The sequence below is a fragment of the Scleropages formosus genome, chromosome 11 (genome assembly GCF_900964775.1).
Source record: "Scleropages formosus chromosome 11, fSclFor1.1, whole genome shotgun sequence".
Taxonomy (NCBI): domain Eukaryota; kingdom Metazoa; phylum Chordata; class Actinopteri; order Osteoglossiformes; family Osteoglossidae; genus Scleropages; species Scleropages formosus.
In genome coordinates, this window is record NC_041816.1 from 20,668,072 (window position 1) to 20,695,626 (window position 27,555).

Sequence of the window (27,555 nt, forward strand, 5' to 3'; positions counted from 1 at the left end):
TCTATTTTTCGGCTAAATGAACGCGCTGTTACTTCCGCCGGCGCCGTGGTGTTCAAACGCAGATGAAGAGACTTCTAACTCGGTCATATCGACAATACGAGCGAACAAACATCTTGACCGTATACAGCAATGTACTCCATATGGCAAAGCCTCCAGGCCACCGCTTGGCACAAGGTACAACAAGGTCAGTCTTTGTATTCATAACTATGCTCATAACCAGAGAAGAGAGAGGCAAGAGACCCTTCTCTATAATATTATTCATTTCTCTGTTTGGCATTTTCATCTTATCCTGGAACGTTTCTATTCAGAACACCTGAGCCCAGCAGTACTCCACACTGAAATGTCTTTTCTCTGCAATAAAATTCCTTCCATTCCTAACTGATAAGTCACCTTATCAGACAGACCCACGCTCTCGAGGAGCTTCTTTTCAAATCGAGCCTCCATTCTTTGCTCGTTTGGACCTATTAGGCATATTAGAGGTTTTAATCGAGTGCTGCCAGGTGCCGTCGGACCCCGTGTTCTGTGACGACTCTCTAGCCCTGTGCCGTCCTTCTCTTTACCTAGCACTGTAACGGCACCCGAACAAAAGAGACATGTGCATTGAAGCCTGACATCACAAATATGCACATCTAAGCAAAGACACTTTCGGAGATGGAAATGACCCATTGTAAGTAGTGTAAGTCACCTTGGTGAATAAGGTATGTGGTCTGATGACACTACATAGAGTTCATTGGAAGACGCTTTGGAGAAAAGTGTCTGCTAAATAAATAAATGTAAATGTAAGTGCCCTGCTCACCAGCCCGGTATTGTGGGATGAGCGTTGGTTCTTTCCTCACTTGTAGCTGTAAATGAGGAGATCGGAATCGACCGGCAGAATTGGGAACATAAGATCTCCGTTGAACAGACAGTCAAGCGTGCAACGCTTTCTTCATATTGTTCGGTCACGGAATTAAAGCTAAAACGTGTCTTTTCAAAACTCATTGGTGTAAAAGATGCCGTAAAAGACCACTACAATTGTTCCACAGCAAAAATATCTGCTTAAAGATGAAAGCTGCTGTGCCAGACAGCTGTTGTTAAGCGCCGTCAAGTCGATGCTGACTCTTGGTGACCACATAAATACTGTGCCTCCGGAATGTTCCGTCCTCCATTCATGTCCTTAGGCTTGAAGCAACACCAGATACTGTGGTATTATTTCCTACATGGAATCAAGAAGGGGGCACAAGAGGGCATTAAGCTTTTTTTCTTCCCCCAACAATAAAGTTTGCTCCTTTTGAGAAAGCAAAAATAACCCGAAAATCGATACGACTTCTTGGCAGCCTCAAGCAACATCCACGCGATGTCCACGAGATCTCCATATCTGCGCTCTTGGGGCCGTGTCCCAAATCTCAAGAGTCACAAAGCGGCACGCTGCTCTTTACCTGCGGATGAACGAAGGAGAAGAGAAGAGCGCTGAGAAGCGAAGAGGAGAGGAAAGAGACCTGCAGCTGGAAACCTTGGTGAGGCACAGAACGGAAACTAATGAGATACTTGGCTCGCGTTGCGTTGGCCAACCCTGGTCCCTCAGAGCTGTGGCACAGCAGGCTTTATAGAATAAATTTTAATTAGCACCTGATTTATACCTCAAACCCTAAGTGGGGAGACTTACTAATTGCTTCAATAGCACAGTTACGGGCCGAGGCCAAGCGAAAACCTGCAGACACAGCCACTCCCTGGGTTCTCTTCTCTTCTCTTCCTCCTCTTATGTAGTTAAATTGTGTTTTGCTGTAAAAACTCACGGCTAAGACCTGGGGGGGGAGCGAAAGGGACGGCACCAGAATCATCTCAACCAAAAGAAAAAAAAAAAGGTTACTTGGCAATTAAATCTGATAACGTCCAGTGAGCCTCAGAAAATCCCAGACAAATGTCAGGCCGCTCTAAAATGCCGCTCCATTAATGTTGGCACAGCTTGCAGCTGACAGCAGTCCAAGCGTGTTTGAACAGCCTTTCAGGACGGGTGACTTGAGAACGGCCACACTGATCCAAGAGATGCTTTCTGATTAATGCAAACAGCAAAGAAAATATGGGGTTTCAACATATGTTTATGTTGGGAATAAACACTGAACTAGGGAGCAGAAAATCACACCGTCACTTCCAAGGCTTCGCATTTTGGTTAGCCGGTATATATCGCGGTAGAATGGGAAATATCACCCCTTCAGTGCAGTTAACAAAGGAACAATAATATTTCTTGTGAATGAAGTGCAACTTTGACATTTAAGAGGGATGTGTTATTCCACCTCCACTTCCAGGCAGAGTGCAGCGGCAAACACTAGGATTTACCCTGGGAAACAAGCGAAAGGCACGATGCAGGAGGTTCACTTGGCTCTCTGTTGGTTGTGGACGCTTCTTTTGTCCCCCATGAGCACATGATGGAGCAGGAAGCAGCGGAGACAAAAGAGCAGAGACGGCCACAGCGGTCCGTCCACAGAGCGGTCGAGGAGCTACGGCATGACAGATGAATGGGCCGGACGCGGCTGTCGGGGCGTGAGGGGCGAGGGCGAGAGGGGGCACCCCGTGGGTGCGTCACTGGCCTGCAGGGGGTAGGGGGGCAGATCTGCCGAAGTCACAACCGGACTGCTACGCTCCTTCACCACCGCCCGCTTGGTGGTCCCATGCACCAGAGCTCCTGAATCAATAGCACAAGAATTTTCGGTTCTGGTTACAATGTGTTGGCATGACATCTCTACATTTAAGAAGGGCCTTCTTTTGGATTCGCTTCTGCCGTGATCTCATAAACCCTCAGTAAGTATGTACGTGTTTATGTCATGTCTCACCTCTTCCGGAATCACTTTGCCCATGATTTCTTAAATTCGTGTACTGTGTAAATGTTCATGCTCTAAATTTTGAGATCATGCCTGTTAAACAATGGATAACACTTTACGCAGCAACTCGTATAATGTAACGCAAATGTTTATATTTAAAAATATATATATTATTAGGAAGGTGATTTGGAATCAGACATTCAGATAAAGTTTTATGCAGGTACTTGTGTCATGTACATTGGATCATATAGTGGAAAGAAACAAACTAACTGTACTTTAGAATCAGGCATCTGTATTTTCTATGAGATGTACATTGCTTTGCAGAAAACACACACACTGGCCAAAACCGCTTTTCCCGAGTGGGGGTCGCAACAAACCGGAGCCAAACCAGGCAACACAGGGCGCAAGGCTGGAGAAGGAGGGGACACACCCAGGACGGGATGCCAGTCCATCGCAAGGCCCCCCAAGCAGGTCTCGAACCCCAGACCCACCAGAGAGCAGGACCCGGCCAAACACACTGCGCCACCGCGCCCCCTGCTTTGGACTCTTTCCATCGTTCTCTGAGTTGGTAGTGTAGTGGGTAAAGCTGCTGTCTTTGGACCGGAAGGTTACAAGTTCAAGTCTCACTTCCAGTTGCAGAACCCTTGAGTAAGGTACTGGACTAAATTAGTCCAGTAAAAATACCCACCTGTATAAATGGGTAAACAACAGTAAGCAGCTTAACTAACAGTATAATTGCTCTCAGGAAAAGCCCCAGTTAAATGATTAAATGTTGGGTCACTTTCTAGAAATACCTCTGCAAAATGAATAAATGTAAATTTTTCCCTCACGCTTTCTCATCCAGTATTTACCACTCGAAGATTTTATTCACGTATGAACAACACATCTAAGGCAATTAACAGGTACCGTGGCCTTCGATTCCGTTCGAATCGTTAAACCCTAGGGGTTCTGTCCCCCCCCACGTTTTTTGCCCCGAACGCGCGATCGCATGCTGCTTGTCACGTGGTGCCGCGCCGAGCTGCGATTGGCTGCCTCCCCGGCGGTATGCAAACTAATTACTGACTCCTGCACCCTTCTACCGTCCACGTCAAATCCGTCCCAGAATCACCCGCTGCCCCCCCCCCCCTTCCATCATCATCATCATCCGCCACGACAGACAACAATGTGGCACTGCTGTGTGTATCCAGGCAATCTTATCGCTCGCCCGCAGCGCACTGGCAAGGAAATTAAATTCAGTCAGACCAGACAAGTGTAGGGGAGGGAGGAAAAAAAAAAAAAAAAAAAAAAACTCGCGCACACAAATCAATTGTGCCGGTTGGGTTTAAAAGTCCACTTCCAGCATGCGGACGGACAGTCAGGAGTGAAGGCCGGAGTACGAATGGCGGATAAAAATCGATGCGGTGAAAAACAAGCGGAGTCTAGAGCTGTTGCGCGGTGTTCGCTGGCCGGGGGCGCGCACGTGCCGGTCCGCGTCGCTCCTCCGCAATTAGACGGGAGCGGCCGCATCGGGATGCAGCGCGTCGCTCCGACCTCCGCGGCTTCTTATCAAGCGCTGTCTCCCACTGAGATACCGCAGCCATTTACGGTCAATAATAACAATGGAGTGTTTATCTCAGATCTCCGCAGATTACATCTACCAGCCGCGCGCGCACACACACACACACACACACACACACACACACACACACGCCCCCCTCTCGCTCGCGCACACGCTCCGTCCCGGACTCTACGCGAAGTCCAGTGCACGTGTGGTGTGGGGCTCGTTCGCGACAGAAAGACATTAAATTGTTAACACATAATCCCTACATTATTTCAAGAGCCCTTCCGCCCCCCCCCTCGGGGCCTTTCTCTTTGTCCCTTCGCTGCCCCCCCGGCGGGAACCTAGGATATGCTGAATCTTCTTATTTTCTGCTGCTTGGAAGAAAACGACCTTGTCTTTTTTCTTCTGCTTTTCTGTCCTTACATCAACTGTTTTAAATTTATTATTATTATTATTATTATTATTATTATTATTACTACTACTACTTTCGCCCACACATCACAGTCGCGCTCTCACATGAAAGCGAGGAAGCGAAGCTGCGGCGTGGCGCGCGGCAAGAGAAAATGAGCCCCCAGTCCCCGTTCGCCGCTGTTCTCCACCTTGGTCGCAGTGAAGGGGACACAGTGGAGACCTGCTGTCCTCTGTGTCGCCGCCCGCCCAGCTCCATTAGCGCGTGCCGCCGGGGGAGCGGGGGTCGCATACGGAGGCCACGCTAACAGCAGACACTAATGGAGTGGAGTGGTGTGGGACACAGCGTGGAGCGACGGCCCCACGTGTAGGAACAGCATTTTTTTTTTTTTTTTTTTTTTTTTTTAAAAATCAAACTTTGTCAAAGGTAAAATTTCAACAGCAAAGTACATTTCCACATAGAAGGAATTAGACCGTTTGGATGCTCCTTCACACATATTGCACATACAGTTCAATTTATTTTTAAAGAGCGCTAAACAAAGGACCAGGAAATATAACTATAACACCACACAAAAGGTTAGCTATACATAAATCAGTGCAAGAGCTGCATTAGGCATTTAAGCTCAAAGTAAGCCAAGCTGAAGTGGCCGTGGAGGAAAAAACTCCCAGCAGAAATGCAAAACCTCTGAGGGTCTAAAAGAACCATAAGAAGAAAATACAATAAATAGGGCACAAACAATACAACTGGAAGTGTCCTATAATATTGCCATTGCCTCCTCAACATGTCTGTGTATTACAAACACGAGGAGAACATGCAAACTCAGCATCCCAGGCCCCGTCGTGGCATTCGAACCTCCGCCCATGCCGCGTAAATACCGAGCATCATGGCGGAAAAACAGCATCGGGTTAAAACTTAAATAGTTCCAGTTGGCGACACTAACAAATATATTACTTTAGGATACACACATCGGTACCAGCGCACATCCCACTGAGACAAAAGGCACCTGTGGACTATGCTGCGTTTGGTGAGGAATAAAAGCTTTCTTTCCAGGGGAAAAAAAAAAAAAAAAAAAAAAAACAACTTTAGGAGACAGAAAAGATGAGAGAGTGCAGGTAGTCACCTGTCACCCCGGATGTGCTCTCCTTGAAAAGACAGAGCCAAACCCCCTTAACCGCGGTAATAAAAGGGCCGCTGAGGAACAGGAGTGGCGCATCACAGCATGACATACAAAGGCGTTCCTCAGCCCCAGGGAGTCCAATTACTCAGAATCAGGCAGCAATCAAGCTCTCGTGGGCCTGCCAGGCACGCTGATAAATACAAATATGGTCGCACATTCCGCGCATGCTGATGAACCCTGCCGGAGCGGTGCGCGTTGGGAGCATGCCGAAATAAATTCCAAGTATAACGACAAAAAGCCGCAGCATCGGTGATCAAAGCGCAGCACAAATAACCACCTTTCAAGCCTAATTCATGCAGAAAACTCCCTCTGTGGTCAAACGGTCGGCAGACGCCAGAGCGTTTAACGGCGGCCCTGCCGAAAAGCTCCGACAGCGGTAACGACAAGGACGCGCGGCCCCAGCGTGTGCGGCAACCTGGCGAGCCTGCAGGCTTCCGCATTACCATAAACTCAATGAATAAATGAGCAATTCCCTGAGCAGCGCGTGGATGGCGGGAGCCTCTGGGACGGTGCAAAGATGCGAGCGTGTGAATATTCAGCGGGCGCTCCCTGCCGAGGGACCCTCGGCTCGCTCTTCCCCAGGAATTAGGGCTGAGAGTCGCGGTAGCCGAACGACAAGCGAGGAGGAGCGCCGTGGAGCTGATGGGGCCTGCAGTCGGCGAATTCGCTCAGGCGCCAGCGTGTGAACGGTGCAGGTTGGCGGGTCTCGACCGAAAATTCGTGCTCGCCCTCTTCCTCCCCATACGTGTGAAAAATTTGCGAAAATGTACGCCCCTTCGAAAAACGGAACGAGTCCAGTAGAAGAGCAAAAGGAAGGAGCGCAGCAGCAGGTGAACCGTCACGTCCTCATCCTATATCTTCCTGCCTGGGGTCGGATTTACACTTATGAATCTAGCAGATGCTTTTCTCCAAAGCGATGTGTAACTCGGCGCACAAGCGCCAGCCACAACAAACAGAGGGCTTTCCAACGTACACACAACTAGTGTCGCTAGGCTTATTTGTTTTCCACCGCCACTGTCGCAGGGAACGTGCTCCAGTTTCTACCTACAGATGTGACGTACGAATAGGAAAACAGGAAGATTAAAAAGTAGCAGGTGGTGAAAGGAGCTTGGAAGGAAAGTGGGTCCGCAAGAGATGAATTCTGCGACCCATCTTGAATGCTGGAAGGGATTCAGCAGTTTTGAGGGACCTGCACACTTTCAATTTTGGACTTCCCATGCAGAACAAGAGATAGGGGAGCATTATACACCTGCTGAGGTGTAGGGAGTGATCAGGTTCTGTGGATATCAGGGTGACAATCTTCTCACTGTCTTGTGGGATGTGAGTAGAGCCTTGAACCTGCATCGGGCAATAACGGATAGCGAACAGACACAGAAGAAGGATGGACACATATGGGAATATTTTGGCAGATCGTTGAACAGAACTCGTGCCGCAGCATTCTGTAACATGTGGCTGGGGGGGGAGGGGCAGGGGCTTGGGCTTGTAAACCTCGACGATGCTCCTCGCCTGCCAGCTGTTCAGGCCACAGCATGCAACACGGAGCCTATGGGTGAGACGTGGGGGGGGGTTGGCCTTTGCAGCTGGAGCAGTCTCTGGTGCAGCTCCGTTCGGACTCAATTAAATTACAAATCATGACCACAGACCTGCCCCTGTGGCCATATGCTCAATTGCAGGCTGAGCCCTAACAGAAACACAGCGAGGGGCCCCACGACAACGCCACGGCGACTCGGAGCGGTCAGCCCAGGGCTTCGGAAAGGTGTTGATGGAGTTTCTGCTCCGTGTCCCGCCGACCAGGTTGCGCCCGCTTCAAACGGCAGGGGCAGAGACGCTGGGCACGCGACAGGCTGACACCTCCGGCCACCTGTGCCCTCACCCAGGAGGCGATGGCTTGACAGCGGCAGGAAAGCTACATGTGACCCCAGAAGAGAGCATCCAAAGTTGCGCCTCTGCAAGGACACAGTGTTTCCTCCATCTATCCACTCGGTGTCATTTACTTATCCACCGCAATGTGGACAAAGCATTTTTCTCAAGACAATTTCTTCAACAGCGGTGTTATATCTTAGGATTTCAACACTTTGTAGTTATCAAATCCTTAACATGTGCATTACGTGGACAATGAAGCCACTCTTTTGGTTTTTTTTTTTTCCCCCTCCCTATGAGCACAGCAGGGGGACCCCAGAAAGGGCTTCTTCTCACACGGCCTTCCGGGGCACAGCAACATCTTTAATGACCTTCGGCCGATCGCGGCCGCTGAGCCGCTTCTGATTATGACACGCCGTTGGAGAAGAGGTACAGGGCGACCGAGATGTTGCACGAGAACAGGGACCACGAACGCACGCTACTTGCGCCCGTTACCCGGCGATTCCTGCAAGGACACTTGGCACGGAAGGAGCTCTCGGGAACCTCACCTGCCTCTCTGTGGGGAACAGTTGGAACGAGGCGTGGGATTTCCCACAGGCCAATGCCAGACACAAGATAAGAGGGGCTAATTCTCTCGCCTGTCTCTGGAGCGTGGTGCTTTTCCCGAGACGCGCGCAGTTGCACGTCGCTGCCGAGCCTCCCCTATTATCTGGGTCGACAGCGTTTTTCGTCGATACGGTCCAACGCATGTTCCAACGAGACCGAACCTCCCTGCAGCCGGCAGAACCCAGTGCTGGCGAGGAAAGGCTGCTTGTGTACACATCCCATCTGGGGGCAGGAAGAGTTTATCACTGAACGCAACTATGCATTCCACAACAGACAGACAAACAGACACTTTTATATCTTCGTGCACATTTTCACTACCTCCTCCTCTTCGATGTGCAACACATTAGAATCCATACTCACAAACAAAGACGTTCTAGAAAAGTCTATCTGAATTGTTTAAAAAAAAAAAGAAAAGTCCCCATAACGTGTATGCTTCAGACTTTATTACCCTTGTGGGAACTTTTTTTTCTTTTCCAGGTTAAAAAAAAAAAAAAAAAACACATGCCGGCTTCTCCAGACCTGGGCCGTGCTGCAGACACGCGTGATCAATGACCGCCAACGCCCGGAGAACGTCCTTGTGACTAAGGCCCGACTATACGCTCCGGTTTCCTTCCCAGAATGCCAGCGCTTTACTTTTTCTGCTGCCTCGATCCTAAGCACCCTCGATCCTAAGCACCCTAAGCACCGCTCCGACTCCCGAACCCAGTACCAGGACTGGAACACAGTGAATGCTCCTTGCCTGCCCATTCCAGAGACACAACCCCAGTACTGCTGTAAAGAAAGGACAAGGAAGACTGTCCATTTGCGTGTTTTACATGTTGTCACCACTGTTCACCACCCTCCCTTCACTTTAAAATCGATCAGGCAACTGAATTTAGAACCCGCGTCCGAAGGATTAAGCCCGACCGAGCGATCCATGGGTCAGCAAGCAGCATCCTGGGGGGTGTTGGCTGGCAAGAGATGAGTGGCCCCAGGTCCACCTCACAGCCTCATCTCTGGTATCTCGACCCTGTGACCTTCATTGAGCTACAGACGTAAAGAGGACATAGAGAAACAACTCGTTCCAAAATTTTCGCTGAAACTTACTGCGTAGACTTCATTCTTGATTTAATTTCATCCTTTAATTGAGCGTGGCCCCGGGGGCGAGGGGACGGACGGGGATCTATAATCGCTTTCGCTCGAAAGTCACCGCATCGCACGAGTCAAATACGGTTCTGCGACCGTGAGACGCGGCGGTTTCCGTGTCCCGCGACCGGTTCAGCCGAATGATAAATCACAACGTGCGGTTGGCGTCGCCGCCGGACGATACGATGCTCCGAACAAGAGCCGCAGCAACCGTTCCGGTCCGCGGCCGGGCGGCCTTCCCCCAGGGCAGACCGGCAGCGGGACGGTGCGCCGCGGCTCCTCCGAACACACTTCCCCGCCGAGTCGCCTCGCTCGCAGGACACATCAAATTAAGAGGCGCAGAAAACAATTATAGCACGGCCCCCGTCGGCAAGGCCGCGGCCGGCTGCCTGTCATCTGCCGCCGCTGATTGATAAGGCGAGCGTACGGAGGGAGTGCAGATGAGAGGGTCACTGTGGAGCAGCTGCGCAGAAAGGATTGAGGCGACAGGCGAGATCCCCACGGCAGCGTGGGAGACACGGCCTTTTTGGACTCGGACCTTTAAATTAGGCGCTGCTGTAATCCTTCAAAATGTTTTACTACACCCCTGGCTCACCAGAGGAATAACCGAGGCGTACACCACCCACACTGCCATCATTACACAAGTTATATCTGGCTCCTGCTTACTCCCACTGCTTTCTTTAGGACACCGATACTCTGCTCTGCCAGAAAGACTTCCTCAGGAAACCTGTGTTTCCCAAACAAGACAGGTGGGCAACGATGTCACGCCACACCTCACGCAGTTATTACACACACATACACACACACACACATACACACACACACACACACACACACACACACACACACCGCTCACCTAATGGGATTCACTTGTTCTACGAAATCACCGTTACCTGAATTCCCATTATTAGGCAATCGAGTTATTTTTGGTTTTATAGGTTAAAAAAAAAAAATCCCATACAAAAAATGTGTTGCCTAAAATTAAGAACTGATCAAACTGGTAAAGGTTTTTTTTTTCCCCCCCCCCCCTGTAACAACCAAACATAATTGTGCTAAAATAAAGACTTCAATTTCTTTCCATACAAATTCTGACAACTGATACCATGAATTGCGCAGGAAAGTGTAAGATGTGGACCATCCGTGTCACCTTTAGACTCATAAACCACAAAAGAAACTTCATTTTCAGAACATTAAAGGTATGCATGGGGAGTGCAGTAGGTTGGACCGAGTCTTGCTCTCCAGTGGGTCTGGGGTTCAAGTCCCGCTTGGGGTGCCTTGCAACGGACTGGCGTCCCGTCCTGGGTGTGTCCCCTCCCCCTCCGGCCTTACGCCCTGTGTTGCCGGGTAGGCTCCGGTTCCCCGTGACCCCATATGGGACAAGCGGCTCTGAAGGTGTGTGTGTGTGTGTGTGTGTGTGTGTGTGTGTGTGTGTGTGTGTGTGTGTAAAGGTATGCATGTTATAAAGAGCTACATGCACAAAATAAACCACAGAGTTAATATTTGGATTTACAGTTTATAACCAGAAGTCTGTATTGAATCTTGGTTTTGAGCTACATTTACCATAATCCACATTACGACTGGTTGAGACTGATAGAAAGCAGAAAGCAAAAAACCAGAAGTGTATACAGTAGTTTTGTTAAGGGAGAAGCTTTGTGTCCACAGGCCTTTCAGAATGAAGTAGAGAAAGCAGTGGAAAAAATAACTGCTGTGGATGTAAAAGTACCACATTACCAGGAAAATATTTGGTTGCATTGAGCAAAACCCACACACACACACACCGACTGAAACCGCTTGTCCCAAGCACGGTCGCTGCGAGCGGGAGCCTAACCCGGCAACACAGGGCGTAAGGCTGGAGGAGGAAGGGATACACCCAGGACGGGATGCCAGTCCATCGTAAGGCACCCCAAGCAGGACTCGAACCCCAGACCCACCAGGAAGCATGAACCTGCCAAACCCGCTGCACCACCGCACCCCCACCTGAGCAAAACCATTTTATGAAAATATGGTATAAAACTTCGGACATTTTTTTTTTAGGTAACCCTATTATATAACGGAAGGGTGTCCAGGGATGTTTACTGGCAAAAATTAAGTAGACCCTGAGGGCACAACAGTAAGGTCTCTCCTGGAACTTAAACTTAATCTTTCAGTGTAAAAGTCAACTCGCTGGAGCTCCATGAGATTTGCTCCCTGTAACGCTGTTATTTGAGGTCTAAAGGGGAAAGAAAAAATGAAAAAAAGACTAATTAGCCTTTATGTGGTTATATCACGCTGTTTGTGAACATGAGTCATGTCTTTGCAAGAGGTCTATAGAAGGAGGCATAATGTAGTACAGCAGGTTTATTCCAGACATTCTTTGCCGGTCCACTTCGGCACCAAGTGAAGGGTCCCTGAAAGCCAGTCCAGCGAAGCTGACATCTAAAAATGAGCTCAAAATGAAAAGACAAACAAAGAGACCTTGAAGGTGTTTCCAGGAGACAATGTCCCCACCACAAGGAGAGCTACGGCTCGCTGGAGAGCGCTCAGCTTTCGACCGTGACTCGGTCAAAAGAATGAACAAGGGGAAAGTGGTCGGCATGATGGTTTAATTCGCTTATGTACTGTAGGGCCTCCACTTGGTTACTGCCCACGTGATCTGCCTTCTCCTAGAGCTGCTGCAGAATCTCACAGAATAGTAAAGTAATAGCAAAAACAGTAATTCTACATACATCACGAAAGACATCCCATCAGCTCGCCCATCACATTCTATCAAACCATCCATCCATTTTACAACACCGCTAATCCAGCACAGGGTCACAGTGGTCCAGGCAGGGTACACCGTGGATGAGGTGCCAGTCTATTTCATGGCAATTCACCAATCCATCAGAAACAGGTTGTTGGAGCATGAAAAGAAAGCAAAGCACCAATAGGAAATGCACACAAACACAAGGAGAACGTACCATCTCCACAAAAACTGAACCACCTTTGAATCCACATCCAAAGCAACCGCTATGGAACCGAGGCACCAGCTGCTCAACCATCTGAGGCATCAGCGATACCCGCTGTGTAACTGCGCTACCCTAGATGAGCATCATATTCGACCATCAGCCAATTCATTTGATGTTAAGACTTAAACCCGAAGTAGGTCACATATCTGAGCGTTAGGTAGCATCCCCTAAGTCACTTTGGAGAGAAGTGTCAAGAGTTAGCCTGCTGTGTGCTATAGAGGCCATTCTACAGGGGACAGTGAAGGAGATCTGGAAGCGACCCCAGCATTTGCCATCAGGGCACCCGGAAGGCAAGCCGACGCGTTAGCAGTCCAACATCAAACAAAGCCTCCAGCTCAGGAAGTGGAACGCATTCAATATTTCCTCTGTCTCATTAAGTCCCTGAAGCGCTTTGGTAATGGAGGGAACAAGAATCTGTCATGGGACATAAGGAATATATATAAAATCACGTACTACGAGAACACGCTCACGAAGCCCGACAGGTGATCACAAAGTGATTTCGGGAAGCATCAGCACTTCCGCTGCAGCAAACCGTTGGAGTCGATGGATTCGTCCTTGACGAGAAAAACCGAGATCCTGAAGTCCTCACATCCACGAGAGCTTTAACGGCTGCGCAGGCGCGCTCAAAAACCTGCGAAGCAAGTCAGCGGAAATCCAGAGTCGCGAATCTATTCCGTTCCAGATGAAACCCCCGAATCATCTGACTTTCCCTCCTAATTGATGGCCTTCACCTCCGGCCACGGACCGTGTCCATCCAGGTACGGGCTACTGGCACGGCCCGAGTCTTGGGCTCACCCGGTACCCTGGCGAGACGCATGGAATTCGAGGACACTTCCTTCCATGGACAGCGTACTAGGTGAGAATAAGGTTTCACTTTGTCTCCTCTCTATAAAACACGCTCCAACGTCTGAGCTCGGCGGCAGCAGCACGTCTAAAAGCCCATCGTGAGCTAGTCGCAACAGGTATGCAGGCAGGGAGCACGCAAGAACGAAAGCCTCGGGAGGGGCACTCTCACAGCGTGAACTCGGGAGCGCTATGGGCAAATGAATTCCATGGAAACCGCGACCGCCGTTCCTTCCTCCGGAGAGCGTCTCTCAAATGAAATGCTCCGAAACCACTTTGCATAATGAGCTCCCTTTTGTGCTTCGCAAAGCTCCCCTGTAAATAAATCGGCGGCTGCAGGAAGCGCGGCAGCCGCGTCGTTCCGGCTAACACGCTCGCCTCCAACGGACGACCCTTCGAATCCAACCGCGAGGGCGCATCGACGACGGCGGCGCGGCAAAGCCGCGGGCCCGAGCGGCGTCATGAATGACCTCGGCACAAACCGCGCGCCCGCCTGTCAGCATCAGGGTGAGGAGATGAGTCAGAGACACGGCGACGGTGGCCGCCGCGTCAGGAAAGCACTGTCCGGAAGAAAAAAAAAAAAAAAAAAGCAGCCACCTGACACACGTACATACACAACAGTATTATGGTCCAACCTGGAAAGGATGAGACGGAACGAGAAAGGAGCGAAGCGGACGAGCACCATCGGGGGTCTGCAGGGAAGGTTCAGAGCGACCGAAACGCGTGACGGAACACGGAGCCCTTCCACGCCTTCCTTTCCCAATTCTTCTCTCTCAACCGAAGGTGACACCTTTTAATGAACGGGTTGATAGAAACCGAAGAGTAACCGATTCATCCGTCACTCAGCTCCAGGAAGGCACTGGTGTGCTGAATGAGGAAGCACACTCTGCGCTCTCTGCAGCACGGTAACAGATGTGGTAACATATTTTTCATCCGTTCATTTAGCCGTTCAAGCGCCCTGCGCCGTTAAACTCTTTATGATGCTTCACCCATCTGTACAGCTGGGAAATTTTCATTCGAGCAATTCCGGGCAAGTAACTCGCTCAAAGGTACAACAGTACCGGAGGGATTCGAACCTGGGTTCTTTGAGCGCAAGGTGGCAACTCCAACCAGCTGTATCTCCACCGCTGTTGGTTCTGAAACACGGCCATTCGGTCACAGATATGATATCTGAGAATGGAGGGTGAAACGCTGGTAGACTATGTAGATGGGGGATCGGAGGGTATACCAGGGTATACCAGGGTTCAAACAGCTTTGTAGCAGAAACCTTCCTGCTTTGCCTGTTTCCAACAATTTATAACAACTTCAGCGAGAGACACGAATAGGGCGAGACAGACAGACACACTGCACTCCCAGAAGCGTCCTCCCGCCTCGCTAGGGAGACCCGCAACAGGCCGAGCCGGAGAAGCTGGGAAATGTGAAAAATGGCAAAGCTGACAGCTGAAAGGGGCAACTGTGCCAGCTGCGCTGGGACAAGCTGTGATACAGCACTAAGATAAATGAGCGTGCGGAATAAGAGCTGAAAGATAAGGGAACTGGTGTGTGTGTGTGTGTGTGTGTGTGTGGGGGGGGGGTCGGCTGGATTCCACAAGGGCGATACAGTTTACATACAAGCAGAGAGAGACACATGCATGAATACACGCACTCAAACTTGCACGCACACACAGACACAGACACACACGGAAATATAGACACAGGCAGGCACCCAAAGTGTGTGATCCCTGGCACATGCCTGGGTCTCCACAACGGCTGCAAGCGCGGATCCCGCAGCCGAATCCCAGCCACCCCGGCTGCGCGCTCGCAGGTGAGATTATCGGCAGGGCTTTGCAGGTTCAGAAGTCGTGACATTCATCTCCGGCAGGTTAATAAATCACCAGGACAGGAGCTCTCTGGGGCTCCGAGCAGAAGGAGGTGGATTATAGAAAGAGCTCTTTCACTTCTGAGCCTGGGCAAAATCCCAGGTGTTGTTCCCAGGGTAAGACCCCCCAGCACCACTCAATGGCAGGATTTCCCAGACGTTACGTTTCCTTACATTTCTTTCATGGGGAGAAGGACATCGGCATGTGACATTTATTCATTTAGCTGATGCTTTTCTCCAAAGCGACTCACAATAACTCACCCACAGCTGAGTAATTTTACTGGACCAATTCAGGATAAGTATTTTGCTCACGCAGACAGGAGGTGGGGATTCGAACCTGCAACCTTTGGGTCTAAAGGCAGCAGCTATAACCATAATGCTACCAGCCGTCTTCAAGCAACACGTCCCCAGATTTATACCCTTACTGTCGCCCTTCGCGAGAAACAAAGCAGGGAGACACATCATCATCTTTTATAAGATAGAAAAAAAGCCACAGCGGATCTCATTAACACCTGTCAACTGGTGCAGCGCATGCGGCACAAAGAAAACGACATTCCTGATGTTCGTGCTCTCGAACCGCAAGGTACCGCAGTACGTGCTGAAAAGCAACTGTTTTCTCTGTATCTTCACCGGTAATTAAGGCACTAATTCTCAGATGCAGAACAATTAGGAATTACTGGTGCTTCAAATGAGGCTATAAAGAGTGCGCGCCGCTCTCTGCCGATCGGCTGCAGGTGAGGTGGCGGGAACTCTGCTCGCGCACGGGGGCCGTGCGTCCGCTGCGAGATCGGGAGCGTGAAGTCAGCCACGCCCACGCTTTAGAGCCACTTACGGACACCATCCGGTCCCAGAGCTGTCGAGCGAGATCTCCGGGGTGTTTCAGCGTGGCGCGCAAAGCAAAAGCTTAGTGCGAGTGACTCGACCCACATCTGATCAGCCGCTCCGGTCGGCTGGATTCAGATTCGAACCCTGGGCCGCGGAACAGTAAAGTACGTTACCGTGTAACATTACATTACCAAGCACTTCATGCTTTACAGCTGTTGAAAATGTTAAGCTTGAATGGAAGTATCTTCAAGCAAGGAGGCGGTGGGATTCGAACCTGGGTCCTGCGCCACCAGGACCCGCATTCGTGACCAAAAGAAAGTGGCGAGCAGCTGAGCGGGACACCACAGACACCAGGCAGAGAGCCGATGCACGACAGCGTAACAGCAATCGTCCTGAAACCCCGAACCCGCAGTCACTCGGAACTGCTGAAGAACGGCGCCTGGCCCCCGCTCCGCTCAAAATCCGCAGAACCGGGGGACCGTGAAGAAGTTATTTCACCTTGAATTGCTTGCGAGGGGCTTGTAATTGGGCATCGCTCCACTAGGTTCTTTCGGTGCCATCCACCCCGACGCCCTCCCTTCGCTCAATAATCTCAAAACAATTGGAAAAAGCAGCTCGGTGAGACAAATGTGTTCCACGCTGCCAAAGCAGAGACAGGTAAGTAATAAGCAATTTACCGCAATTACAATATCACCAGTCCATATAATAGCAGTGCGCAGGAAAATAACTTCAACCAGCCTCTTTCTCTCCCTCTCTCCATTTACAAGCTGTCGAGTGCGAGCGTGTGTGTGTGTGTGTGTGTGTGTGTGTGTGTGTGTGTGTGTGTGTGTGTGTGTGTGTGTGTGTGAGTGAGAGAGAGAGAGATCAATCCCCTGTCTTGGGCATTGGCCTCATGAAACAATCAAAAGAAAGAGAACTGACCTTCATCCTTCTGCCAACCGTGCGCTGGTTATCCACAGGAAGCGAGCGTAAGGTAAACCTAATCCATCTGCGTCCGAACCGCGGCACAGCCGCCAGCAGGCTGGGAAAGCCAAATCTCCGGCAGAGTTTAAGCAGAGACCGGCAGAAACCCGCCGTGTGCACGGCAGGACCGGACCGAAGGGCTCGTACTTTGGAATTAAATTGACTTTATTTTTTGCCCTTACTGCTGAAATTATGAGACGTGTACAAAATACATGTAGCCGAATGCCAACTGGATAGAGATACCATTCAGACTGCACTCTCCTGTACTTTTTCATTACTAAGGATCATCCCAAACAGTCTGTGCTTCCTCAGGTCGAAAAGGGCTTGAGGACCGCATTTATTATTATTATTACTACACACACACACACACACACACACACACACACACACACACACACACACGCTGGCTGAAACCGCTTGTCCCAAGTGGGGGGTCGCGGTGAGCCAGAGCCTAACCCGCCTACACAGGGCGCAAGGATGTAGGGGGAGGGGACACACCCAGGATGGGATGCCAGTCCATTGCAAAGCACCCCAAGGAGGACTTGAACCCCAGACCCACCAGAGAACAGGACTTGGGCAAACCTGCTGTGCCACCTTGCCCCCACTACTACTACTACCACCACCACCACCACCATCATCACCACCACCACAACTAATAATAATAATAATAATGCTAGCTGGTAGTGGTTAGAGCTGCTGCCTTTGGACCCAAAGGTCACAGGTTCAAATCTCGCCTCCAGCTGTAGTACCCTTTAGCAAGGTACTTAGCTTAAAATGCTCCAGTAAAATTACCCAGCTGTATAAATAGGTAAATAATTGAGTAGCTTAACACTGTACGTCACTTCGGAGAAAAGCGTCGGCTAAATGAATTCACGTAAATACAATTTCATATTCATTATCATTCATTTTATTCATCATATTTTTTTTTTTCCTCTCTGCTTCATTGTTCAGACAGAGTTTTATTCAAGCGATTCTCCAGAAACCTGTTGGCATGGTCATCTTTGCTCTCTGGGCATGTGAGTGAAGTAGCCGATAAACCATATGTTGAATTATTCATCTTGTTATTGTTCTGGCTCTTTGGCACCGTCTTTGTTTTGGTATCGTCACCGCTGTGTTTCCGCGTCGGCGTTTGAATCCCACTCGTTTTGGGCGTACACTAGTAAATGTGACTCATCTGCGTCCCCGCACACTCGCAGAACTCCGCTGTCTTTGTTACGCACTAAACACCGGAGAAAACGAAGAAAGGAACCGAGCTGGAAACGTCGGGGGCAAGACACCAGCAGGTCACGTTGGCTTTCAATGCTCTGGCCCACGGATCGACGGGAAGCACACGGACGCAGAAAGAAATGTCGGAAGTCAACGTGGTGCGAAGGATAAGCCTGTCTGAACCAAAGGCCGAACCCGGGATCATTAAAGCCCTTCTGATTCAGACTTTAACGGAGACGTCGGCCCCTGAGGGACGCGGGCGACGCCCGGCCCGGGAGCGGTTCTCACTGCAGCGCAACGCCTTTAAGAAAACGACATCCCTCACGCCAGACATCATGCTGCTGTGCACCGGGGCTTGGGCTGAGGGTTCTATGCCGCTCTCACTTCTGCAGGACCGCCGCCCAACTGGACCCTACTGGCTGTCATTGGAGCCACGGCGGTGTTCCGAAGATCATGCTTTAGACATGTGGATACAAGTGGGGACAAGTTGGTGGCATAGTGGTAAGAGCTGCTGCTACCTTTGGACCCAAAGGTCACAGGCTCCATTCCCACCTCCAGCTGTAGTACCCTTGCTTAAGGTACTTACCCTGTTAAATATATAATAGTTACATCATAACATTACGTAATTAAAATTAAATTCCCATTTATACAGCCAAGGGGGCGCGGTAGTGCAGCGGGTTTGGCCGGGTTCTGCTCTCTGGTGGGTCTGGGGTTCGGGTCCCGCTTGGGGTGCTTTACGACGGACTGGCGTCCCCTCCTGGGTGTGTCGCCTCCCCCCTCCGGCCTTGAGCCCCGTGTTGCTGGGTTAGGCTCTGGCTCGCCACAACCCTGCTCGGGACAAGTGGCTTCAGCTAGCGTGTGTGTGTTATACAGCCAAATAAAAATTATCTGCCAATATAAATGGGTAAATACACTCTTAAGATACTCGCAATTACTGTAAGTCGCTTTCGAGAAAAGTATCAGGTAAAGGAATAAATAAATGATGCAGGGAAGCACATTTGTTTTCCTGCTGCTGACGTCATAGACAAACAGAGCCCAAATCAAAGAGGAGTGTATCTGGTCCCATTTACATTTATTTAGTTAATGCTTTCCAAAGGCAGTGATTTACCCGATTATACAGCAGGGCCATTTTTATAAGATCGATACAGGGTATGTACCTTAATCGAAGGTATTATCGCATTATCGGGTTTCAAACCTGGGACCTTCAGATGTCAGCTCTGACCACTAAGCCACCTTTGGACTCCTGCCGCATTAGCCCCAACGCAGCGCAGCGTAGCACCCGAGACGTCCACGCAGCGCTAGCCGCCCTTCTCCGCCACCGTCGGAACGCCATTCCCTGCGCTGCACGCGCTCGCAACCCAAGGGCTTCCCCGCCGGAAGCGCAAGTCCGCATTCCTCACCGAAACAAGAAGGAAATGACAACTCCGGCGAGGCATGCGGAGAAGAACGCAGACAAACAACGGCGCGCTTGACGCTTCGGTAGGCGGGATGACTGAAAAACGAGAGGGCAGATGAGGTGCTTCATGTGAATTCTCCGTGGCTGGGGCCACACGTTACCTGCCATCATCTTCTGCGCCTCATACGGCTCCATGTAGCCGTCATTCTCCGGAACCTTCTCCGCGGGCGCCTGCGTGCCCCCGGCTTGCTCGGCGTCGAAGGGATCAGCATAGTCCTCCAAGATGATTAACTGAGCGAGAAAGAGAGAAAAGAGAGACCGAGATTTCACCTGGGTTCACTGTGAATGATACCAGAGGATGCCACGAGACTGAATAAACTGAGGAGGGATGGCTCTGTCCAGGGAGTTGGGCTGGACTCTAAACAAACTCCTGTCCATCGTGGATAACGAGCAGAACGTTCAGCAGCGGACCGGTCCAGATGTTCTGTTCCCAGGAGACGCTTGAGGTCATTCCTGAGAACAGCCATCAGGGTATACAATGACACCTCTCACCGGTGGGGCGGGACTGACCTCCTATCGTCCGAGTGGAATTGAGCTGACGGTATTACTTTTTAATCGCTTCTTCATCTATTTTTACTTCTTATCCCCACTCATTTCCTTTTATTTGTTTTTTTTTCCTCATATTCTTGTGAAAAGGTGTCTTTTTTTTTTTTTTTTTTTAATTTATTTATGCAGCAGTGTGACTCCAGGGCCTCCTCGCACTACGCTGTTGTGTACGCTGCTGTCGGCACGGGCAATTTCCTTTGGCATTAATAAAGCTCTCATTAATTCATCATTCATCCATTCATAATGAAGAAGCTTAGCACAGCTGAACGCGTTACAGTACCTAAGCTTTTTAACAAGAGAACCGTCAAAGTACCTGCCGTCGGTGCCATGGCTCAGCAGGGTGGATGGGAACGCGGCTCACGGGGGTGGGGGGGACAGACGCGGCATACGCCGGGCACGAGCGCACGCCGCGCCGCCGCCGCCTCCCAGGCACCGATTCAGAAGTAAAGCAGGGAGGGGGGAGGAGGAGGACAGCAGGGGAGCCGGCAGGGCCGGGGGACTCGCCCCTCTTTAGCCGCCCGTCCGCCGGGACGCAGATGGAGGCCTGCGCTCGTAACACCCGCGTCTGGGACGCAATCAGAGCGGAGGGAGACGGGAGAAGAAAACTGGCGCACGCCACCGAAACGGTATCACAAATGTTAGAAGCGCTGGAGGCGGGCCAGGGCTAATGGTAGGTTTGGATGCTTGTTTCGAGTGCGGCTCCGGTGGAAACGGAGCCCGAACAGCAGACGTGCCGCTCGAGGAATTATACCCTCTTCTCTGCACTCCGAGTGCCACATGGCAAAGCGAACCTCTATTTGGACCCGACATTCCGACCTGCGTCGGCTCGGCCGCTTTTGCGCAAGCTGTCCGCGCCGGAGAGCACTTCAATATGCATGGAGCACAAGTGCGGGAGAAACACGCATTCCGAGCTGCCATGGAGCACCTCCAAAGTGCAAATACACACATTGCCTAACGTTTAAGATGCATATGCGTCGTAAAACATATATGGACGTCGATCGTCGACGCTGCCGTATGGGGTTGCTTGGACTTGGGACGTCAAAAAGCCGCGCTTGGCGGCACCGATCGGTCTGCGAGGCGTCCAGGGGAACAGAAGGGCCGGAGGAAAGGAAGGCCCGGGCCAAAGGAAGCGCCGGTGTTAATCAGCTCTGCCAGATCGCCGATACTGCAGAAAAGGCATCGCATAATTCAGCGCTGACACCCACGCTGCGAGCTTCCTCAGCACCTGCCTCCCCCATCGGGAGCTCCACACTCATCAACAAATGAGGCCAGTGGATGAGCGCGTGTGGTGTTGAGGGTAAGTCAAAAAAAAAAAAAAAAAAAAAGAAAAATATGAACCCTTAATTACGAGAGCGAGACGAGGGAAGGAACGAGCGCGCTGTCGCAAATGCGACAAAGCAGGAGGCGAATCCCATAATGAAGGCAAGGGCTTCATTTTGCTCTAACAAGCTCATCGCTCGCTGTGGACGAGTCAGCGGAGGCCTGGCCCTCGCCTGCTCTGATCTCTTCCTCCCCCTCCGGCCAGCACCGTCTCCTCACTGCTCCCAGAATGCAGCGCCTTTGCCCCCGCGCCGGGATGGCCGCGTCCGTCTCACCCGGCAGAAGTCCCACGCGTCACAAGCCAGGGCAGCAGATAGTCTTCAAAAAGCTCCTCTTTACACCCCACGGGTAAAATCTCCACCGCCCAGATAAGGACTTAAATATCAGGGAACATTAATGCAAGACTGGGATTTGTTAAAAGCAAAGGTTACAACCGCACGTGCCTTTTGTAGTTAAAAGGCTACCGTCGGATTAATCGGCCGAGCAGACAGGGAGGTTCTCAAGTTATGAACATCTGAGCTTTAAAACGTTATACTCTTTTCAGATAATTTATGTTTTTTCTGAAAATTTCAAAAATGTATTTGCCGCAGATCCGGCATCACCTGCAGTTCTGCTCCCAGCTACTGGCTGGCAGCAAAGAGCACCCAAATGGTGTGGAGCCACACTAATTCAACTCGTTTCCAGTGAAGACAGCCTCTGTATCTGTAATCAATAAAATAAGTTGTACATGCCAGCTTTAAATAATGTGCGGAGAAGACAAATTTTTATTTTTGGTAATTTTAATGCAGTTTTAGTTATTAATCAAGTAACTACTTTTAAAAGCATTCATCTTTATTTATTATAGCTATATCTGAGACTTTTACAGAACGTACAAAGTAAATAAATTGGGCAACGTCTCTATTATTACGTCTTATTGATTGTACAATAAGGAAGCAAAGCGAAAGTAGTCAGACGCTGACAAACGTCGCAAATGTTGTTCCAAGTTAATAGAAGGCAATAAAAGTCGCGCGACGGACTGCGTCCACAGCGCGCCCCGCCTCACGTCCAACGCTTCCGAGACAGGCTCTGGAACACAGCAACCCATCGTAAGACGAGCGCTTCGTGGAAAAATTTAACAAAGTATTTACGTGACCTATTGAATTCATTCCAGGTTGTTCATCAAACATGGGGGATTAATCGAAAAAACATCCGTCTCAAGCTGTTATTGCGACATAACGGTTGGATTCCTGAACAAACTGAGTTATGAACAGACTTACGGCGACAGTGTTGTTCATGAGCTGAGAACCCAGCGTATAACAGACTTTAAACACAACCGGAAGACTCTCCGAGCTCCAAAGGGCAATACATTCAGACAGATGCACTCCAACACAATGTTTGCACAGGTTTTATTTTTTGGCCATTTCCAAACCAACAGCTTAGTTTAGCACACTGTAATTGTAAGTTCTCTCTCTGTTTCGCTTCTGCGAGCCTCACGGGGACGGGATCCAGAATAAACAGTCGTCCCCCCCCCCCTTTTTTTTTTGTGCCATAAATACACTACAAGTAGCTCTCTGACGGTGTCGCCTGAATGAAAACACTCGGTCGGACGGCGTGGGCGCCGCGCGCACCGAAGGGCCGCAGTCTGGAAGTGACACACGATGACCACGAGGACACCTCTCCGCCCCCCTCGCTGCCTGGAAATGGAGTTATTTATAACCCGCCTCTCTCTTCGACTTTAGCCCCATGCAAAGTGTCACGGGAGAGGGCTGTTTGGGCAAAATGAGACATAAATATTTTGAGTTAAAACAAAGTAGCTATGCAATGTATCCCCAAAAAGCAGAGTGCAAAGTAAACCTTTTATTTATTTATTCATTCATTTATTGGAAAGCAATGAATAGTAAACACAGTGTACAAAACAACGCTACAGGCAATCCAACCAGGCTTTGTGGAAAGAATAGAGAAGCTGCCCTGCCGACCCCACGTGTGCTCGATGGCGACGGCGAAGGACGAGGTTTTGGGCCGACCTCGACGAGATTCACTGCGGTGCCAAACACGAGTTACGCTGCGGAAGTGAGGAGTTGGAGCCAGGCAACGGCGGCAACAAGAGTCCCTCCGCAGAATTCCGAAACGGAACTCAACGCCGGGTTGCTCTTCGCCGAACCTCTTGGTTTCTACGTTTCGCAGCTGCCAACTATTCCGCTGTTAAACGTGTATTTTCCTTCTAAAGAAACGTTATTCAAGATGACTGAATGACTTACTGATCAAATAAGTAAACGCACGAATAAGCCACTCAAGCGACGATGTCAGCCGCAAACCCAACTTTACCACGTGTCCCGCAATTATGTGCCTTCTCACGGTCAGAAAATCATCCCTCTTCTCACGATGAACTCGGTGGAAAGCATTTTAAGTGTTTCTGCTGCATGGTACTGCTGCCGGTCCCACGTGAGCACAGTTCCAAAGAAGGAACTTATCGAGAGGGATATTTACATTCGGTCAGGATTCAAACCCGCAACCTTCAGGGGCAAGGTGATGACTCTACGCGTTACGCCACCAGCGAGCCCCTCTAAAAGGAGGCGGAGGACGATTTTGTCTGTGCTCAGCACCCTGAGAGCTTGCTCATCCACCGGGTGCGAGCGGGACCAAACCCAAGAGAGGAAGCGCCTTCTATCCGTCCTGCGAGCCTACGGCACTGACCGTCTGCTCCCATCCACAGATGATCCCCTGAATCCAGCTCCGTGTGTCAACAGGCGGCATGCCAGCCATGCCAAGATGCCTTGGCAAAGGGGCACCGGACCCTCGCTCGTGCGTCAACCGCCCGGAGAAGATATCTACAGACTGACCTTCCCTATCAGCTTCAGAATCGCCGACGGCACCATCGTCACCAACAGTTTACAGCGAACAACACCTCCCTGCATTCCACTACTTTACATCTCTGCATTCAGCTATGAGGCATGCGCATCACTGCCGATGGTAGAAAGATTAGGAATGAAAAGGCAGCCCGAGAAAACACATTCGAGGAGAGCAAGTCGTACGGCATCCAGCTATTTTCTGTTAATTCCATAAAGCACGACCAGACCGACGACCAGAAGGTGGGAGGAGCTTCGCAACGGATGAACACACAGACCTGTAATCTGTAACGAGAAAAAGGAATCTGCTATTATGCCCATACTCAAGAGAATTCCAGAATTTATTTGATATATGCGGGTTAAGAAGAGGCTGCTAAGGTGGGAACGGCGCTGAGAATCGCTGATGGAAACAGGTCGCGCCGCTCCCATCGCGAAACTTTATACGTGTACATTTATTCCTTAGTCTGAGACAGTTGAGGTATACAAATTAACTAACATTGTTCAAGTACTTGCATCCATTTATACAGCTGGGTAATTTTTACTGGAGTAATTTAGAGTAAAAACCCTGGACAAGGGTACTACGGCTAGGGGTGGGAATTGAACCTGCATCCTTTAGTTCCAAAGGAAACAGCTCTAACCACTACACTACCAGCTGCCCCCTGGTAAACGATGGTAGGAATCATGGTCCCTGTCTTTGTGCAGGAAAGGAATATTAAAGCACCTTGCCGACCTGCAACGATGGGGGGAAAACGGCTGGAAGCAACTTCACAGGCGGCGCCTTTCAGGGGAACCCCGTCCACGTATACTGGGCCTGGGCCAGCCGGGTGTATCGGGAGCGAGGAAAAATCTGGCACGCACTTGAGCTCGGTGATCCTCTGTCCTCCTGCCGCTTTCACGGTCGTAATGCCCCTCTGATCCATATGTCACACATTACCGTCATTTTTTATCGCCACCATTCAATACTATAATTTGTATGATTGATTGTGTCTGCACCCCCCACACCAACACACCCCGTCAAACGCAACCGATACCAAGGCTAAGTGACCTGTACGCAATCAGGTTTGAGATAAAGACGGCCTTTGCAAACACACAGTATGATCTCGCCAAGGTTCCTTTGCTCTTCCAAATATTTATTCAATCCTTTAGATAAGGAAAGTGAAACTATACTACATGACTAAATGCAAAACTGCAATAGTTTAAATAATAATAATAAAAATCAGGGTATTTATCATCACAGCGGAACAGTAGGTAGTGCTGGCGTCTCAAAGCTCCTTGGCTGTAGGTTTGGATGGGGGGTTTGAGTCCGACTCAGTCTTTGTTGAGTTTGAATGCGCTCCCTGTGTCCGTGTGGGTTTCCTCCAGGTGCTCCAGGTTCCTACCACGAGTGACAGAAATGTGTTTTCGGTGAAGTGGATACTCCCATCTGCTCGTTGTGTGTGTGTGTGAGAGTGAATGGTGTCCCATCGAGGGTGTACACTGTCACATGCCCTATGCTTCCTAGATAGGCCCTGGACCGCCATGACCCTTTATTACCCAGAACAGATGGACTGATGCAACCAGTGCACTAGTTGAAATGGCATTTGGGCAAATTGAGAAAGGTTGAGGTGTACCTTTGAACTCCAGCTGTGGGAGAAGAACCTGAAAGCCACCAGACGGCGAAAGCTGGCACACCTCCATCGGGACAGCGGCGCCGTTCTGCGCGGTCAGGGATGAGTTAAACTACAACGCACACACTCCAAAATCGCTAACAGAAAATAAATGTCAAGTAGGGAGGTCTGAGTATGAATTATTAACTACACGCTGAATATTTCTGACAAGTGGCTTTGCATTAAACAAAATTACAGAAAGTAATAGGTGCAGGGTGGAAAATCAGCTTCGCGTGCGGAGTTGCAGCCCACCGGGCTCACCGCACCACCAACAAATGTTCCACTTAGGCACATCTGAGCGCTGGTTCGCTACCCCGCGCACATTTCACATTACGTCTATATTTAAGCAATTAGCAAACGCCTCTCACCAGCATGAGGGGGGATCCGGACGCCGACGCGCGATTCACCACCATTGTACCGTCCTTTACGGTGCCGTCAAACCGCTGTAAATACATTCGCGTGCGGACTGGCTTGTGCAGCTTTGGAGGGGCAGCGAGGTAGGAGAGTGTGTACGGGTGGGGCCTTCGTGGATAGACTCTTTAAAAAATAAATAAATAAATAAATAAATAAATAAATAAAGCATTGACAGTGACATCTGTCAGCCAACCTCGAACCCTTGAGAGCCCGAGGAACAAGCGAGATCGGCGAGCTCCGATCGTAAGACCACACCGAGGGTCCGGGGCCGCAGAGCCGCCGAAGAGCCTGTCGACTAGAAGGATGGAGCGGGAAAGGGGGTGGACGAGGTGGGAGGAACGTGACATTCGTGATTTATGTCTCCTGTCACGAGGGGGGTTCAGCCGGCGATAACCTAATACGGCTACAGGCCTGGAGGCGCCGCTGCATTACGGTGCTCCGCGAGACGTCCCCGCGGCCGCTGCCCTCCCGTTCTTTAATAAAGGAGCTGTGCCGTCGCTACAAATGAAAGCCGCCTCAGGCCGGGAGGGATGAAGAGCGGCCGCGGCGCGGCCCGTACCCGGGACGCTCCGGGTGCCACCGCTGCGCGTTTCCACAGGCGTTTCATTGGACGGGCAAATTAAATCAGGGCAGCGTAGCAGCTTCACCCTCCAAAGGGAACGGCCGTCGTATCGAGGAACCGCGGAGCCCTCCGCCCCACAAATCCACTACGCCCGCATGAAATGTAATATTCATGAGTGCCCAGAAGCCACGCGACAAAAACATCCTGCAGGAAAAAAAAAAGAGGAGTCAGTCGATCGTGAGGTCGTACCCGACAGGTAGCGAAACCCAGGCGCTCCTTATCGGCAGGTGCGCGAGACGGCTTGGAAAATTGAGAAACTCGTATTGCTTGCTGTTGCATTTCCATGGGCAAGGGCTCCGGAGGTGACAGCACTGCTCTAAAAAAAGCCCCAAAACCGGCTGTGGACGGGGGCCTGCGGTCAAGCGCATTTCTTCGCCGGAAGACGCTCGAGCGGAGGCGAACAAAGCGCACGGGGCTCGCCGGCCTCCTTCGGCACCGCGGGCCTGCTTAGCAATCGCGGAATGTACGTAATGAGATTATTTCTTCCAGCCGAGCTGAAAGAACAAAAAAGCATTTGTATTTGTCTCTGGGT

At 50.5% G+C, this 27,555-nt stretch overlaps 1 protein-coding gene across 12 annotated transcripts in view; it reads right to left on the bottom strand.

Annotated features, from left to right (window-relative positions):
• The window catches only part of LOC108940900 (SH2 domain-containing adapter protein F-like), a 97,802-nt gene that overhangs the window by 51,753 nt on the left and 18,494 nt on the right, over positions 1–27,555 (bottom strand). For all 12 annotated transcript variants that reach the window (XM_029256122.1, XM_029256117.1, XM_029256120.1 and 9 more), the window contains exon 2: positions 19,752–19,881. In XM_029256122.1, coding sequence (XP_029111955.1) covers positions 19,752–19,881 — 130 coding nt within the window. The remainder of the gene's footprint in view (positions 1–19,751; positions 19,882–27,555) is intronic.